The sequence below is a fragment of the Pelecanus crispus genome, chromosome 1 (genome assembly GCF_030463565.1).
Source record: "Pelecanus crispus isolate bPelCri1 chromosome 1, bPelCri1.pri, whole genome shotgun sequence".
Taxonomy (NCBI): Eukaryota; Metazoa; Chordata; class Aves; order Pelecaniformes; family Pelecanidae; genus Pelecanus; species Pelecanus crispus.
The window spans coordinates 9894502-9908378 of NC_134643.1; the positions used below are offsets into that span (position 1 = coordinate 9894502).

General features: G+C 41.0%; 1 protein-coding gene across 1 annotated transcript in view; it reads left to right on the forward strand.

Moving 5' to 3' along the window:
• Positions 1 to 13528, forward strand: part of SEMA3D (semaphorin 3D) — a 111739-nt gene extending 98211 nt beyond the window's left edge. Inside the window, exons 17-18 of the mRNA XM_075728101.1 lie at positions 2101 to 2240; positions 12135 to 13528. Of these exons, the coding sequence (XP_075584216.1) occupies positions 2101 to 2240; positions 12135 to 12548 (554 nt within the window). The 3' untranslated portion in view covers positions 12549 to 13528. The remainder of the gene's footprint in view (positions 1 to 2100; positions 2241 to 12134) is intronic.
• Positions 13529 to 13877: the final 349 nt, after the last annotated feature.

Genomic DNA, 13877 nt, shown 5'->3' on the forward strand with positions numbered 1-13877 from the left:
TCTGCAGTTAAATTTGGGGAGCTGGGGCTGGTAAGGGGCAGCTGGCATAGGACAGCACCCTCGCATCCCTTTCAAGCGACCCTCCCCAGCATTCCCCCAGGGGAGGAAGATGTGCCCGTGACATAAAACCATTACACTCATCTCTGCAGGTAGCTACCAGGACCTCTGTTCATCCAGAAATAGGGGAGATAATCCTACGAGGAAACCCGCAGGGGTGAACGGGGAACACACCATCTTCTCCCCTTCCGCTGCAGACACTTGACACAATTCCCAAAGCCCAGCTCCAGCTGCCAACCAGCCCCTTCCCCTCCCCGCAGCTACTTAAATACTCCTGTTATTAACAAGAGCCTACCCCCCTCTCCCCGTCAGCTCCCCCCTCCCTTTCCCACACCCTCATTTCAGATGCCAAAGGGTCTGGCTTGCTCCTTTGGCAACTGCAGTGCTTCTCTTACAGCGAGCACTGTCAGTATGAAATCCTGCGGTTGCACGGCAATCTCTGCGGCAGCGTAAAATAAATGAAAAGCATTCAAAGCCAAGCTTGGGTTTGTCTGGGGCTCTTCTAGCCGCTTATTAAAGTGAACAACCCAGTCAAAACAGTATTGATTGTATCACTGCACTGAATGTCTGATTCAGGACAAGCCACCACTTTCCATTGATCTCTGGTTATTTTCGTGCCGCTGTGGTGCTGGATGCCTGCCGCAGATCTCGGCGTGACTCACTGCAGAAATCAGAGCTGCTTGCCACAGGATCAAAGACTTAAGTCTGTTTCACAGTATAGAGGACTCTGACTGTACATGTGTGCTTGCAGACATAGTTAAAAAGTCAGGGTAAAATCGCATTTCCATTAAAGTCAACAAGAAAACTCCTGTTCATTCCCAAGGGCCAGAATTTCCCCGCTTGTTGCTTACCATGGCTCTCCAAATAGTGGTATCTGAGAGTGTGCAAAGCTCAAGGTTATAGAAACCCTAGCAGAAAGGCTGACAATGTTACATTTTCCTGGAAGGATAAAGAGATACTGGAAGAGTTAGCTTTACTAGACAAATGTAAAATGACTTAACACAGAAACTGGTATTAATCCTTTGCCCTGATGTAGCGCCACCAACAGAAATTTTATCCAGCTGGGGATGACCCCTGTGTGCCATAAAACCATGAAGCTGACTTGTGCCACTCCAGGCTCTTGGCTTATTTATGCCATTTCTGATAATTAATAACATTGTGGCCCCAAACCCTATTTAAATTCAGTGCTCCACTGTGTGAGATTCCCTCCCAGAGACTTCATTGGCTGTATGAAGTTGTTTGGCTCTACTGAAATCTCAGTGGCACAGTGAAATAAAAGAAAAGCATTTAATGCAAAGAGCTTGAATTTCTGTAGATCTCATATAGGTACTTATTATATTGAAAAAAACCAATCCAAAATTGTATTAATTTTATTGAGCTAATTTTGAATTTAGGAGACACCACTGCTTTCACCTTCCTTTTTGTTATTGCCAGGGCATAAGAAACAGCTTTAGTCCCATGGTAAAGCAGATAAGACACAGATAAGACAGACTGGAAAGGGAAATGGAGATGCAGAGATCAGAAATTACTTGCTCAGGTTTACAGAAGACCAAGAAAGGAACCCAGATCTGCTCATGGCTCCTTCAGTGTTTGCTCTGAAACACTACAGAACATTTCAAATTATACTGAAGGAAGGTAAACTTCATTTTACTTTAGCCCTGTGACTCCTTTAAAGTGTTTGAGATGAACAAACCAGACCATACAATCTACCTTTAGCAGCTTTAGCTCAGGTTTAGTAGCTGCATTACTTAAAGGAAAAATACAGGTCAGATTTAAAATTCCTCAAAGGTGAAAGCCTCAACTTTAAAATGGAGCAAGCTCGTGATACAGATTTTATTGACCTCCTTAAAAACCAGTTGCACTGAAGGAAGGTTAGCAGCCGCCTCTAAATCCTCATAGTTATAGTTTAAGCTAAAAGTTAAGTTTCCTTTTGCTTTTTTATAATTCGCTCACTCTTATAGCATCTGTTCTGAATCAGGCTGTTTTCCCAGTGCTTTAAAAACCAGGTCAGGGTTAATCTCCTGTACCATGTTTGCTTTCCAGGCATTAGTCATGAAACTGCTGATGAAAAGGTGATTTTTGGCATTGAATTTAATTCAACTTTTCTGGAATGTATTCCTAAGTCCCAGCAAGCCTCTATTAGGTGGTATATTCAGCGCTCTGGAGAAGAACATCGAGAAGAGGTAAGCTATAGTCATCAAGGCAAGTTTCCTCTTTAGAGAATTCAGCTGAGCATTGAAAAGCAGGAGTTATTGGGATTAGTCAATGTTTTACTTTTCCTTGCCTCACCTTAGGTATCACATAGCATTCTGGTATCACCATTTGGGGCATGCAGTAGGGAAGAGAGAAGCAATTTGCACTGTGTCATAAGCAGATTTAGATATTTATTTTGACTTACATGCTCATTCTATTAATAAAAAAAAAAGAAGAAAAGTAAATTAGGCTTTAAAGAGTGGTAAAAAATCAAAATACTGGAAAAAAAAGCCCTTTTATGCAGTAATTAACACAACTACTTCTGTAGGTAAAAGTATGCTCAAACCCCTTTGTTTTAATAAAACCTCTGCTCCATTTAGTGTCTGATCGCCTTCCCTTATCATGTTAAGCAGTGTAGCTAGGAATTGCACGTATGGCTTGCTGCTTCTCTCCATCTCTCCCCAGAGAAGGAATGGTCTGTGCAGTAAAAAGCTTTTTATTTGCTTTTTTTCTTGTTAGTGGAGTCTGAGAATTTTTCTTAAATGGCACTCTGCACTGATGCAGAGATCTCAGGTTAAAGAATTGCACCTTGCATCTGGAGTAGGAAGCTGTGAGACTTGTGATAGCCCTTAATTCCTGTTAGAGGAAGGTTTGGAGTCCTCACTGGTGGAGAAGCTCTGGAGAACTGTCCAGGTCCCCACATACCCCTGCACAATTTCCTGCTGACTCCTCTCTGAGCTGGCGACAAAGGGGCTCTCTGCCGTGCCCAAAAGGTCAGCGTGCTGGGACTGATTTGGACTGGGTTTGAGTGAGTTTCAAACCTCAGGAGTTTTCATAGCCTTCCTCTTACATGAGTGATTGTGTGTCTGAGGCAAGTCCTGCTGTGATGGCAACCATGGCAACAGGGAAGGAGAAGGGAAAAGCACTGCCCTTTCAAATGAGTTGGTCTCAGGTGTTAGATATGCTTTTTTGTTAAATGTTCATCCAAGAGAAAAATTAGTTTAAATGACAGGAACTATCAAACACCCAATTGGTCTTCTACTCCCAATGATAATTCATCCTATGAGACTTCCTGACTACAGAAGATGCGCTGGTTCTTTCTAAAGGCTGTGGAGATGCAGGCCAGGGCAGGTGACCATGAGAGCATCACCTCTGAGTGAGACGTGACTCATAGTAGTCCCAAAGTTGCAAGCCCAGTTATGACTTGGCCAAGAAAGCCAGAGTAAGGGGATACAAGGCATTTCTGATTTTCCACCAGATAAGACAAAAAAGCCCCGCAAGGCTGTATATTGACTATGACACTGCAGTACTTTTAATTTACTCTCCTTCTCTTATTCATGCTTTGGATTGGCAAAGATTCTTTCCTCTGCTGAGAATAGAAACTTCATTAATTTATAGACACAGTGTTTCCTACAACATGCACTAAACACCAAAAGAAAGAGACTACTGGTTTGAAATACCACCTCTAACCTCCATTACAGCTCATGCTTGGAAATAAAAAAAGTGATCTTCTGATCAGCTGACCAAGCACGCTCTCAGCCACAGGTGGTTGAAGTGAAAACCCATCTAGAAGTGTATCAGCCTTTGAAGACCTAAGGGCATTCATTGTTTGTGCTTTAATTGATTTACCTTTAACTGTCCTGTACAGAAGACTCTGTGCTCTACTTCCCTAAGGCAGCAGTTTGTAAATGCACGTACATATTTGATCAGGAAAACACGTAAAGTCCTTGCTTAATTCTAACCATGTGTTTAAGACTCATTTTTAAGTAAATTTAAGCAGATAGTTAACAGGTTTTTGGGTTTAGGGTTTTTTTTTGTGTGAGGTTTTTTCTTTTTTCTGAACAGGAAGTTATGTCAAGTTTTGAGGAGACTCAATCATTTTTTTAAATAATATATTGCAAGTATAGAGTGTGCCTGAGCTTCTCAAAAAGAGCTACAAACTTTGAGTAAAGCAGCCAGATCCCTGTGAAGAATGTAAAATTTCTGTATCATAAGAAGTCACACTTTCAGGATTTGAAAGCCTCCTTCGAAAGGCTGCTTTTGAGTTCTATCTGTGTTAATTTAGGGAAAAAATATTAGTTGATTTTCTCATAAATCACAGGTAGGCCTCTGAAGGTCAGGAAGCCAAGCTCAAGATATCTTTCTTATTTGATTGTAGAAAAAACTGCAGGTCAAACCAACTTTTGAACAAAGTTAGGGCAGGCTAACCTATATAGCATAGCCTAAGTTAAGGCTATATTATTTTTTGCCACGCTTTGCATGTCCGAAAGGTTCCTTGCAGCAGTGACCCGTCCCCTGCTACTTGTTCTGGGCCGAAGGCACGGTGGTGTCCAATACTGCAGGACTGCCCAACGTGCCAAGGACGTGCACGTCGAGAGAGAGTAAGGCAATGTGTGCGTATGTGTGATGGCAACTGAAGCTCCAGCGAGCACACAGCACACATCTTTGCACATTAGCAGCCTTCCACAGCAACGTGTACCGGGCTTGCTCTGTGTAAACACTCTGACATCTGTTTGTATGAGAAAAGTAAAGCTTTGCTAAAAGGCTAGATTAACCTTTGAAGCAAATTTAGAAGAAAATTTGAAGGAGAAATCTGCAGACAGATTTTCTACATTATGAATACTAAGAGTAGGAAAATAGCTTTTTCCCATGTATTGTCCCTAAAGCCTTAGCAGTGTTTCTGTGATCTAGCTTTGTTAAAATAGAAGTCAGAGCACATGTCCAACAACTCCTTGGGGTGGTTTTGTTAGTTTATTTTTATATATTTTTTCTGCAGTCTTTGAAGACAACAGCCTATATAAATGCAAATGCGCACACTAATGATTACAGGATCAGCTATTAATTTTGTTTGATTCCTGCCAGAAAATTCTTACAGTAACAGAATTTCTAGTTAGTTCCAGGGTCCTAAGAACCTGAACTCCTTCTGAGCAAACTCAGCCTGCACATCTTGAGTCACGATATTGGGGGATATAATTTTTACTATTTAAAAGAAAAAGAAGTTTTTTTGGTTGTTTTTTAAGATAAAGATATTAATCTAGAAATGTCATGTACCTAAAGTTAAATTCCTAATTTCATATATGGCTGCCTAAATAAGTGACTGGGTCTGTAGAGATGCTGAACAATCATTCCTCCTATTAGATAGCATAAGGGTATTTGTGGGTTAAAATCTTAATCCCTTGTTAGTTTGGGGATCCAGAAATTGAGATTTTCAGGTTTTCTGATTTGACTTATCAGTGAAAATGAATTCATTGGTATTAGAACCTAATTGGAGGCCTTCCTAGAAAATCCAAAGATCGGCAGAGTAATTGACTTTCTTTTCAAAGTACTTCAATTTGACAAAAATACCATATGTGACAGAAACAGCGTGGTCATGTTCAATGTGTAGCTTGATCTTTGCTCAGCCCATGCCTTACCATAACTTTTCCCATTACAATTGTATTTTCTGGTCTCTCTCTCCCTTCCTGCAGCAGATTTCTCAAATAACACTGTACATTTTTTTAATGCATGTCTTAGTGGTGTAACTTATTGTGATGACGATACCATGCTTCGCAAATGACTCCGTGCACCTGGAACTTAGGTTACGGACTTTTAGTTCCAGGGCTGGAACTGTAATGTCTCAGCAAGTCTTTAAACCTGACTTTACAAATAGATGGCTATGCAGTGTCCTGAACATACACTACAGCTTCCTGAGGGAAGGAAGAGGGCAAAATCCAGACTAGATGGGAAGCGTTTGGCCCAGCAGGATGTCCCCGACATTTCACCCTTAGGGTCATGGTTCAGAATGTGACTTCCAGGCAGAACGACCTGTGGGGAGAGACAGGATCTCCTCTGGCACAGGAGTTGTCACCAGGTCATTTTGCTGCCAGTGGGAGTACATTTCCATGTAGTTTGGGGCCGTTTTAAGGTCAGGAGTCAAATATCTAGTGCTTTTGTGTTTAGTGCTGCTCACGCAATTGATCATGTTTGTTCCTGTGCATGCAGGGTTTGTCACTGAGATGAGGGAGAGTGTTTCAGTGGCTGGAGTTCATAAAAAAAGTGGGGACGTCATCTGTTCATAACGTCTTAAACTGCTGAAGTTTGCTGAAGCTTGAAACAGATATTTATTTATTTCTCAAAGAAATTACTATGTGTTATGTTATGTATATAATAGGTGTCAGGACTGCAAAAAGCAAATGCACGGCTCCCTACAAAGCCATTAGTTTTGGTGCCCCATGACTCTGAAAAGTATTAGCCCCCCTGCTTTAGGCTGCCCTTCACCCAGAGTCTCCTGCAGCTCCAGGTCTGCCAAGCTGCCACGTCCCCTTGCAGGGGACAGAACAAACCATATGGTCTGAATCATAGAATCATAGAATCCTTTAGGTTGGAAAAGACCTTTAAGATCATCCAGTCCAACCATTAACCTAACATTACCAAGTCTACACTAAACCACTGAAGTGACAGAATAGGTGCAATTCACTTTTAACTCTCTCTTTCCTGCTCTATTAATACCTGGGGGTGAAAATAAATCCACCAAAAGGTAGGAGGACATACCAGTTTCTTCTTCAGCGGTTCTCACCTTTTCCATATTCCTGCCCCACATCTTGGGCTGTGTTTTTCTGACAGACCCAGCTTAACGAGCACCTGATGTTTTGGTAGGTACAAGAGTGTGACCCACTCTTGGACAGAACATCTTGCTAGGCACCCAGCTCACTCACCAGAGCAAAGAGGTGTTTCGATTCTGCATCTTAGCCAGACTGAGAAGACATTTTTCAGTGTATCCAAGATGTAAGTTTCCACATCTTTTTGCGGCTGGAGATTGTTGTGTCATGATGGTGATTTTCTTTGTTACAAATATCTGGTCAGCAGCATCTTTTGAGAAAAGGTCACAGACTCAGTGCCAGCCCTATAATCTAAAGTTGGATGAGAACTGAGTAAGGAAGAGGACAATACACCAAGGTCTGAGTTTCCAGTAGTACCTTCTGTTAGAGGAGTGTAATTCAGTGTATGAATCCTTAGGTCAACAAGAAAGAGATCGAGAGGGGGAAAAATAAGAAGAGATTCATTCTGCAGCCTAGGGACAACTTATAGCTCTCATACTTTCACTCTTATTTTATTATATGACTCATTGGCTTTTTTTTCCCACCTAATACCTTGAGAATCTTAAGTAAGATTAATACTTTACACAGTTTCCTGGGGAGAAACCAGAAGTAACTCTGAAATGATATACAGCACGTGACATTTCTGCTTTGATTTGGATATACTGGGGGGGGGGGGGGGTGGGTAGGAGTTTAAAATTTAGTCTCAGAATAAGAAGTTAGCTTCACCTTGACAATAATAAGAATCATGCTTCTCCATAATGACATTGTACCAGCAACATATTCTTCATTTTTCCTGTGGCTTCTTGGTAAATAAAAAAAAAAGATGTTAAAAAAAAAAAAAAAAAAAAGAGAAATTAACTCTCCAGCTGTGTTGGAGTTAAATGATCATTTTCCCAGTTCAAGGGAAACAAAGTAATTTGTAACAATAATGCCAAAAAAACCCAGAGTGATATTTACTTCCAGACAAATGATGAGGATGAAGAAGAAAACAATAGAAAAATAAAGACAAATGTGAATTCTCAGCAAATGTTCCTCATTTTCCTTTCTCCTCCTCTCAATTTGTTCAGGGGTTTCAGCTAACCCATGATTAGTCCAGTTTTACCTCTAACAATTTTTCACATGTTGATTAATGAGCAAAGGCAGGCTTTGAAGCCACTTTCTACTCCCAGACAGGTGCAGTGTTTTAACTGTGAAAGAGTTGACATGTGAATTATTTGTAAAGAGGGAGTTATCTAAACACATCGTTAGTAAAGGACAAAAGGCATTGACCTAACCTGGTGCCACAGCACTTTCAAATCCTTGGTTGTTTTCCAACTTACTGATTGTTTAAAGATTTGCCATGATTATTGGCAATGCCTATTTTTCCTCCATTGTTAAATTCAGGTTGTGAAAATCAAGTGGTTGATTTGCATGGAGATCTTTTCCCTTTGTCAAATATTACCAGTATCTATGGCATGTGCCATAATTCAGGTAATGTAATTTGAGGCATACTTATGTGCTTATCATGAAGGATGAAAAGTACAATTTGTTGACAAAATATTGTCAAAAATCTGCTCCGGCTCCACTAAGAAAAGTAAGTTAATTGTAATTAATTGTTTCATTTTTGTGGTTTATAATTTGTTCCATATTGAACAAAACTATGTCTCTTATGTTTAATTTTTATTGTATGCTCAAAGTTAAGCACATGTCAGCAAGCTTTTATGAATTAAAGCTTTTGTGCTTCTGAATTGTTAAATCCTATTTACAAATATTTTAGGAGAGTTATTTATTATAACATATTGGGGGGGGAGGGCAGTGAATCCACAATTGACCAAAACAAAATTATATCTTTTATCTAACTAGTCTTCTCATTTTCCTCAAAATTTCATAAAATACATTTTACGTCTATAGGTCAGGAACCAAAGAGCACATGAAGCATTCAAGTGAAAGGTTAAAGATCTACTACCAAGTAATGAAATGCCAGGTGTTTATGAAACTCTGGAGCCCTGTGGGGGGAAAACAGAGAGGAAAGACAGGAAGAGTTCTGAATCTATGGGTAAACCAACATAAACAGGATACCAAAAAGAGAAGTGTGTGGGGGGGAAACAGTAATGAAGTGTTGCTCAGTACGTGTGAAATCGGAACCATAATTTCTTCCTGCCAGAGGATAAGAAAGGAATGAACAATGAGGGCACAGAAAAGGAGGAGGTGACAGTCACTGTAAATCAATATCCAAGGTTAACACAGGACATTCTGTAAGAATGTTGCTTCATTAAAAATAGGAGTTGCGATGGGCTGGGATTAAGGGACACAGCCAATTTAGACTCTGTTAGCTTTCTCTGCGGTATCCCAAGGCGGCGGGGAGGGGGTTTCAGCTCCATCAGTTAACACATTTATGTCTAGAAAGTGGCAGCTGCTACACAAATGGTAAATAGTTACGAGTAGCAGGGTGCTGGACTTGGGGGTCCAGTGATCTTTTCAAGTCTAGAACTGCCATTATTCTGCCTTCCTTTCACTGAAAATAGGCAAAGCACTCATGAGGGTTCTTTGGGCTGGCCCCCAGCCAGCTGAAACAGCCAGCTGGAGATCTTCCAAGTGTAGGAGGTACACAGCTGTCAAGACGCTCTAGACTACAATACTGGCAGAGCCACCGATTGGCAGATACTACTGCTGCAATTGCATCAAGCCGTGAGCTCAAAGAGATCCGTCCTGTTTTCACTCAGACAATGTGGGAACTTGGTCCTTGCATAGTGCCTTATGAAACCCAAATGTCTGGAAATTAGCTGCTTCTTCCCATCCTTTTTCCTAAATTTCTCAAACGCGGGTCTTCATGTTGACATGAAGCCTGGGCAAAAGAAAGGGGGGGCTTCCTTGTCGTGTTGCAACAGCCAAGCCTCCGAGCACTTCCACCTGGACCCTGCTCCTGCTTCTCTCTGTCAAGTACAGCACCACGAGGAAACACCTGCCCTAGACATATTTCTGCCTACAGCTACTTATTTGTGGATTCATTTATACATTTTATGCTCCTGTTTTTACTGTAAGAAAGGTACATTTACTTGGAATGAAGTGTCACCAGCTGATACAACCGAGGACTACTGCCTTATGCTGTAGGTTCTGAAGGTGGAAAAGTGGTCTTTTCTAGCCTGTCTTCCTCCTAACTTATGTGTATGTGCTTGTGTTTTGACCATTATTTCTCTGGTTTAAATTCAGTGTAGTAAATCAGAAGTAGCTTGTGCTTGTGTAGCACCTGTTGTCAGGACAATCAATTTTCCAGGAATTTCATGAAACTAGTACGATTTCACCCTGCTGCTGCCAAGTAGGCATGCTTATATACAGTTTACAAACAAGAAAACTAAAGCTCAGGGTTGACCCAACACCATCAACCGGTGGCAGGAGCCAAAACATACTTGGCTACAGAACCAGGCAGCCAGAGCCACGTTCTGACCAGGCTTTTGGAGCAGTTGATTTCTTGTCTCTGCTGCAGTCAGATCAATGGTAAGACACAGGCCTATATCCGTCCACCCGCATATCTATCAGTTCATCTACCTACGTACCTACTTGCCTACCTTCCTAATCTGTCTGTTCAGTAACAAGACTGTTACAGCTGCTACAGTAGCAAACCAGTCTCTCCTTCTCTCTGTGCATGTACTATATGTATGTGTATTGTTTTTTCTGGTGATCTTGAAATAGTCTCTCAAATTGTTTAATCCTTCCAAAGTCATTACCATAGAAACTAAGAAAAGGGTAAAACAAAAAGTCCTGGGAGGTCATCTCATCCATCTCTTTGCTCCAAGAGACCCTATTGTGATAAAGTACTAGTGAGTTAGAATCATAACAGATGGAGAATCATATGTATGCATACATTTTTTCCCATGGAGTAGAAGAGGGAATCATGTGCATATTTTTTACATAAAGAAACAGTGCGTAGCTTACCCACTGTGAATAAATCTAATTTAGTCATCTTTATGCCTCCCTGATCTTCACCCTCTGAAGTTTGCTGGAGGGTCAGATGTGCACTCTGGGAAATTTTCCAGATTCTGTGATGATTCTCTCTGTCCCCACTCCCCGCTTCTTAAATCCACTACTCAGCCTTGTGCTGAAGTTTTTCTACATTATAATAATGCCATAATAATAATGCGGTGCTGAGGCTGTGTTTAAGGCCTTGGTTCTGCTGCGAGCTGAGCAAACAGCACTACAGGTCCTTTGGTGCTGTTGTGTGCTGTAGCCTCTGTGTGGCAGCAGAACACAGCACGCCTGGGAGGTGACAGCTTTGGACTAGACCAAGATCATTTTCAAAGGAAATGCTGGTGTTGGACACTGGGAGTTATGGCTCTGCTTTCTACTTCCACCTCTGCTACTAATCTTTATATGGTCTTTGGCAAATCACTTACCTTCTATGTTCCCCAGCTGCAAAAATACTTAGGTGCCCAGTGCCCCATCCTGGATTTCTTTTTTGGGAGGATTTATGCTTTTTTTTAATCTTAGGTTATCTTGGAAATACTTTTCGGATAACCAGATATGTAGCTTACCTGGTGGTGTTATTACTTTAAGATGCACCTTATTTTTAACATGTGAGATCATGCTGTATTTTTTGAAATATTTCCATTCTTAAGTGAAACTACAGTTCCACTCTGACAGACTTCAGCTCTCAACTGCAATCTTATTCTTTTCTTTGCTTTTTTTTTTTTCCTGTAAGTTCTTCACATATCTTAAAGTCAACAATAGAGGAATTGTACTGGGTTGTACTCATCTAACCTCACCGGGTGCTTTTAATCACTTCTCAATGAATGAAAACCAGGATCAACTTCCTTTTGTAAAACCCAGTTGAAGAAGATCTGAACTACAGTATTTCACTTTAAAAATTAGTGATAGTATTTATTTTCAGTGTAATAGAGCCTCGGCGCTCCAGATGTATACAAACACCCTGGTATACTGGGTGCATTACAGACACCTCAAGAAAAGCAGTTAAAAAATGGATGGGATTGGTGGCACTAAATAGCTACCCTTCCTTGGACAATGTAGTCTAGCTTCTTGCATTGTGGTGTGATGATACTGTCTGTCCTTTCAGCTGTACAGCATGTATCTTTTACTACTGCGTGCTGAAATGTCCGTGATACAGGTGCTATAGTTAGGAGCAGAACTTGGACATTGAAAGGATCTCCTGGTACCTGTCCCAGTTACACATGCCCCACCACGTGCTGGCACCCAAGGGATGGGGCATGCCATGTGGCAGCCAAGCCTTTTGTCCACCTCAGTATTGCGCTGACATGCATTGTGGTTTTGCTGATGAAACTCATGTATCGCATTCTTCTTTGTCCAACCCCACAGCTGAAAGCTGACGAAAGAATCATCAAAACAGAGCATGGGCTGCTGATCCGCAGCTTGCAAAGAAGGGATGCGGGAGCGTATTTCTGCAAAGCCCAGGAGCACACCTTTGTCCACACCATCGTGAAGCTGAATTTAAATGTCATTGAGAATGGGCAAATGGAAAGCACTCAGAAAACTGAGGACGAGGAGGGCCAGGTGAGGGATTTGCTGACAGAGTCCCGGTTGAGGTACAAGGACTACATCCAGCTCGTGAGCAGCCCCAGCTTTAGCCTGGATGAGTACTGTGAACAGATGTGGCACCGGGAGAAACGGCGGCAGCGGAACAAAGGTGGTGCCAAATGGAAGCATGTGCAAGAGATGAAAAAAAAGCGAAACCGAAGGCACCATGAGCCAGCCAGGCCACTGTCTACGTAGTTTGTAAATGCTATTTAAAGAAAGGACATTTTCCATGGGAAAAAAAAAAATACTGTGTTCTGGTTTTGTACATCTTGCCTATGAATTAGTACTGCTTCTTATTGAAATTAGGTAACTCACCATCACTATTAATCTGTATGAGACTGTACAATGGGATTCGATACCAAATGAGATGTTCCTTATTGGAGTACCACACACCAGGCAATAATTTTGAATGCATTCATTAAAAAGAAAAAATGTACACTTTTAGCTAATTTCTGGGTAGCCTGCAGCTACATGAGCTGTGTTCTGTACTTCCTGCATAACTTTCACATAGAATTTAGTGTCCATGTTCCCTTGTTAATATTTGTTGCCACATTCCACCCCAGAGGCGACTACATTTCAGGGGAGGGCAGATGTATTTCTAGTTCTTTGGCATCTTTCTGAATAAGAAGCATGGTAGAAATGTGTGACAGATCTGCAAAAATACCCGCTAATTTACCCAATGGGCTTGTATACAGGCACATGGGTGGGGTTTGCTAGCACAGAGAGGCACAGCAAAAATCAGATTAAGTATTGGCTTAGGGACAACATTCATTGTCCCCGTAAAAAAAGAGAAAGCATAACCATCATTTAAGGGAGGGGAATTATCGAGCATTACTCATTAGAGTTTGAGTAGCCACCAGTTTGCAGTCCATCTGCTGAAATGAAATTTTGACTCTAATTGAAACTGCCACTGAGATGCTTGGGAGTAAATTTCCTAAGTGGTCTGTGGGAGGTATGTGCACAAATCCTATTAACAAATAATGGGATTCCAGCCTTCACCTCTCCTATCTCTCCAAAGGTTTGATTCTGACTGTTTCTCTGTCTCTTTGCTAGCTTTGTTTTATGCAGAGGAAAAGAAAATAAAAGACAACAACAAAGCTAAAATGAAAGACGATGAGGGAAAATATTTAGTGGCTGACACCAGTGCTCTTGACACAGAGCTGACATTCCTCAGATGTGTGTATTCTTTGGGATATTGTCCCAAAGGTCTTATGTATTTTTAAGTTGAAAATTTGCATTGTTGGAATGAATACTTTTATTATAATTAAATAAAACAAAAGATGTCCATGTGTAAATAAAACTTGTAAGTTAGAAATTTGCTATATACCATAATTTCATTTGTAAAGCATTCCTTGGTTCATATTTTGGTTTTAATAGTGTAAATTTTGCCATATAAGCAAGAAACACTGGCCTCATTCCTGTCTATTTTACACCAATGTGATTTCACTGATTTTATTCCTGATATGCAGCAACAAACACAAGCTCAAAATCAGGCCTACTGTCTCTTCTCATGAGTCACATTCC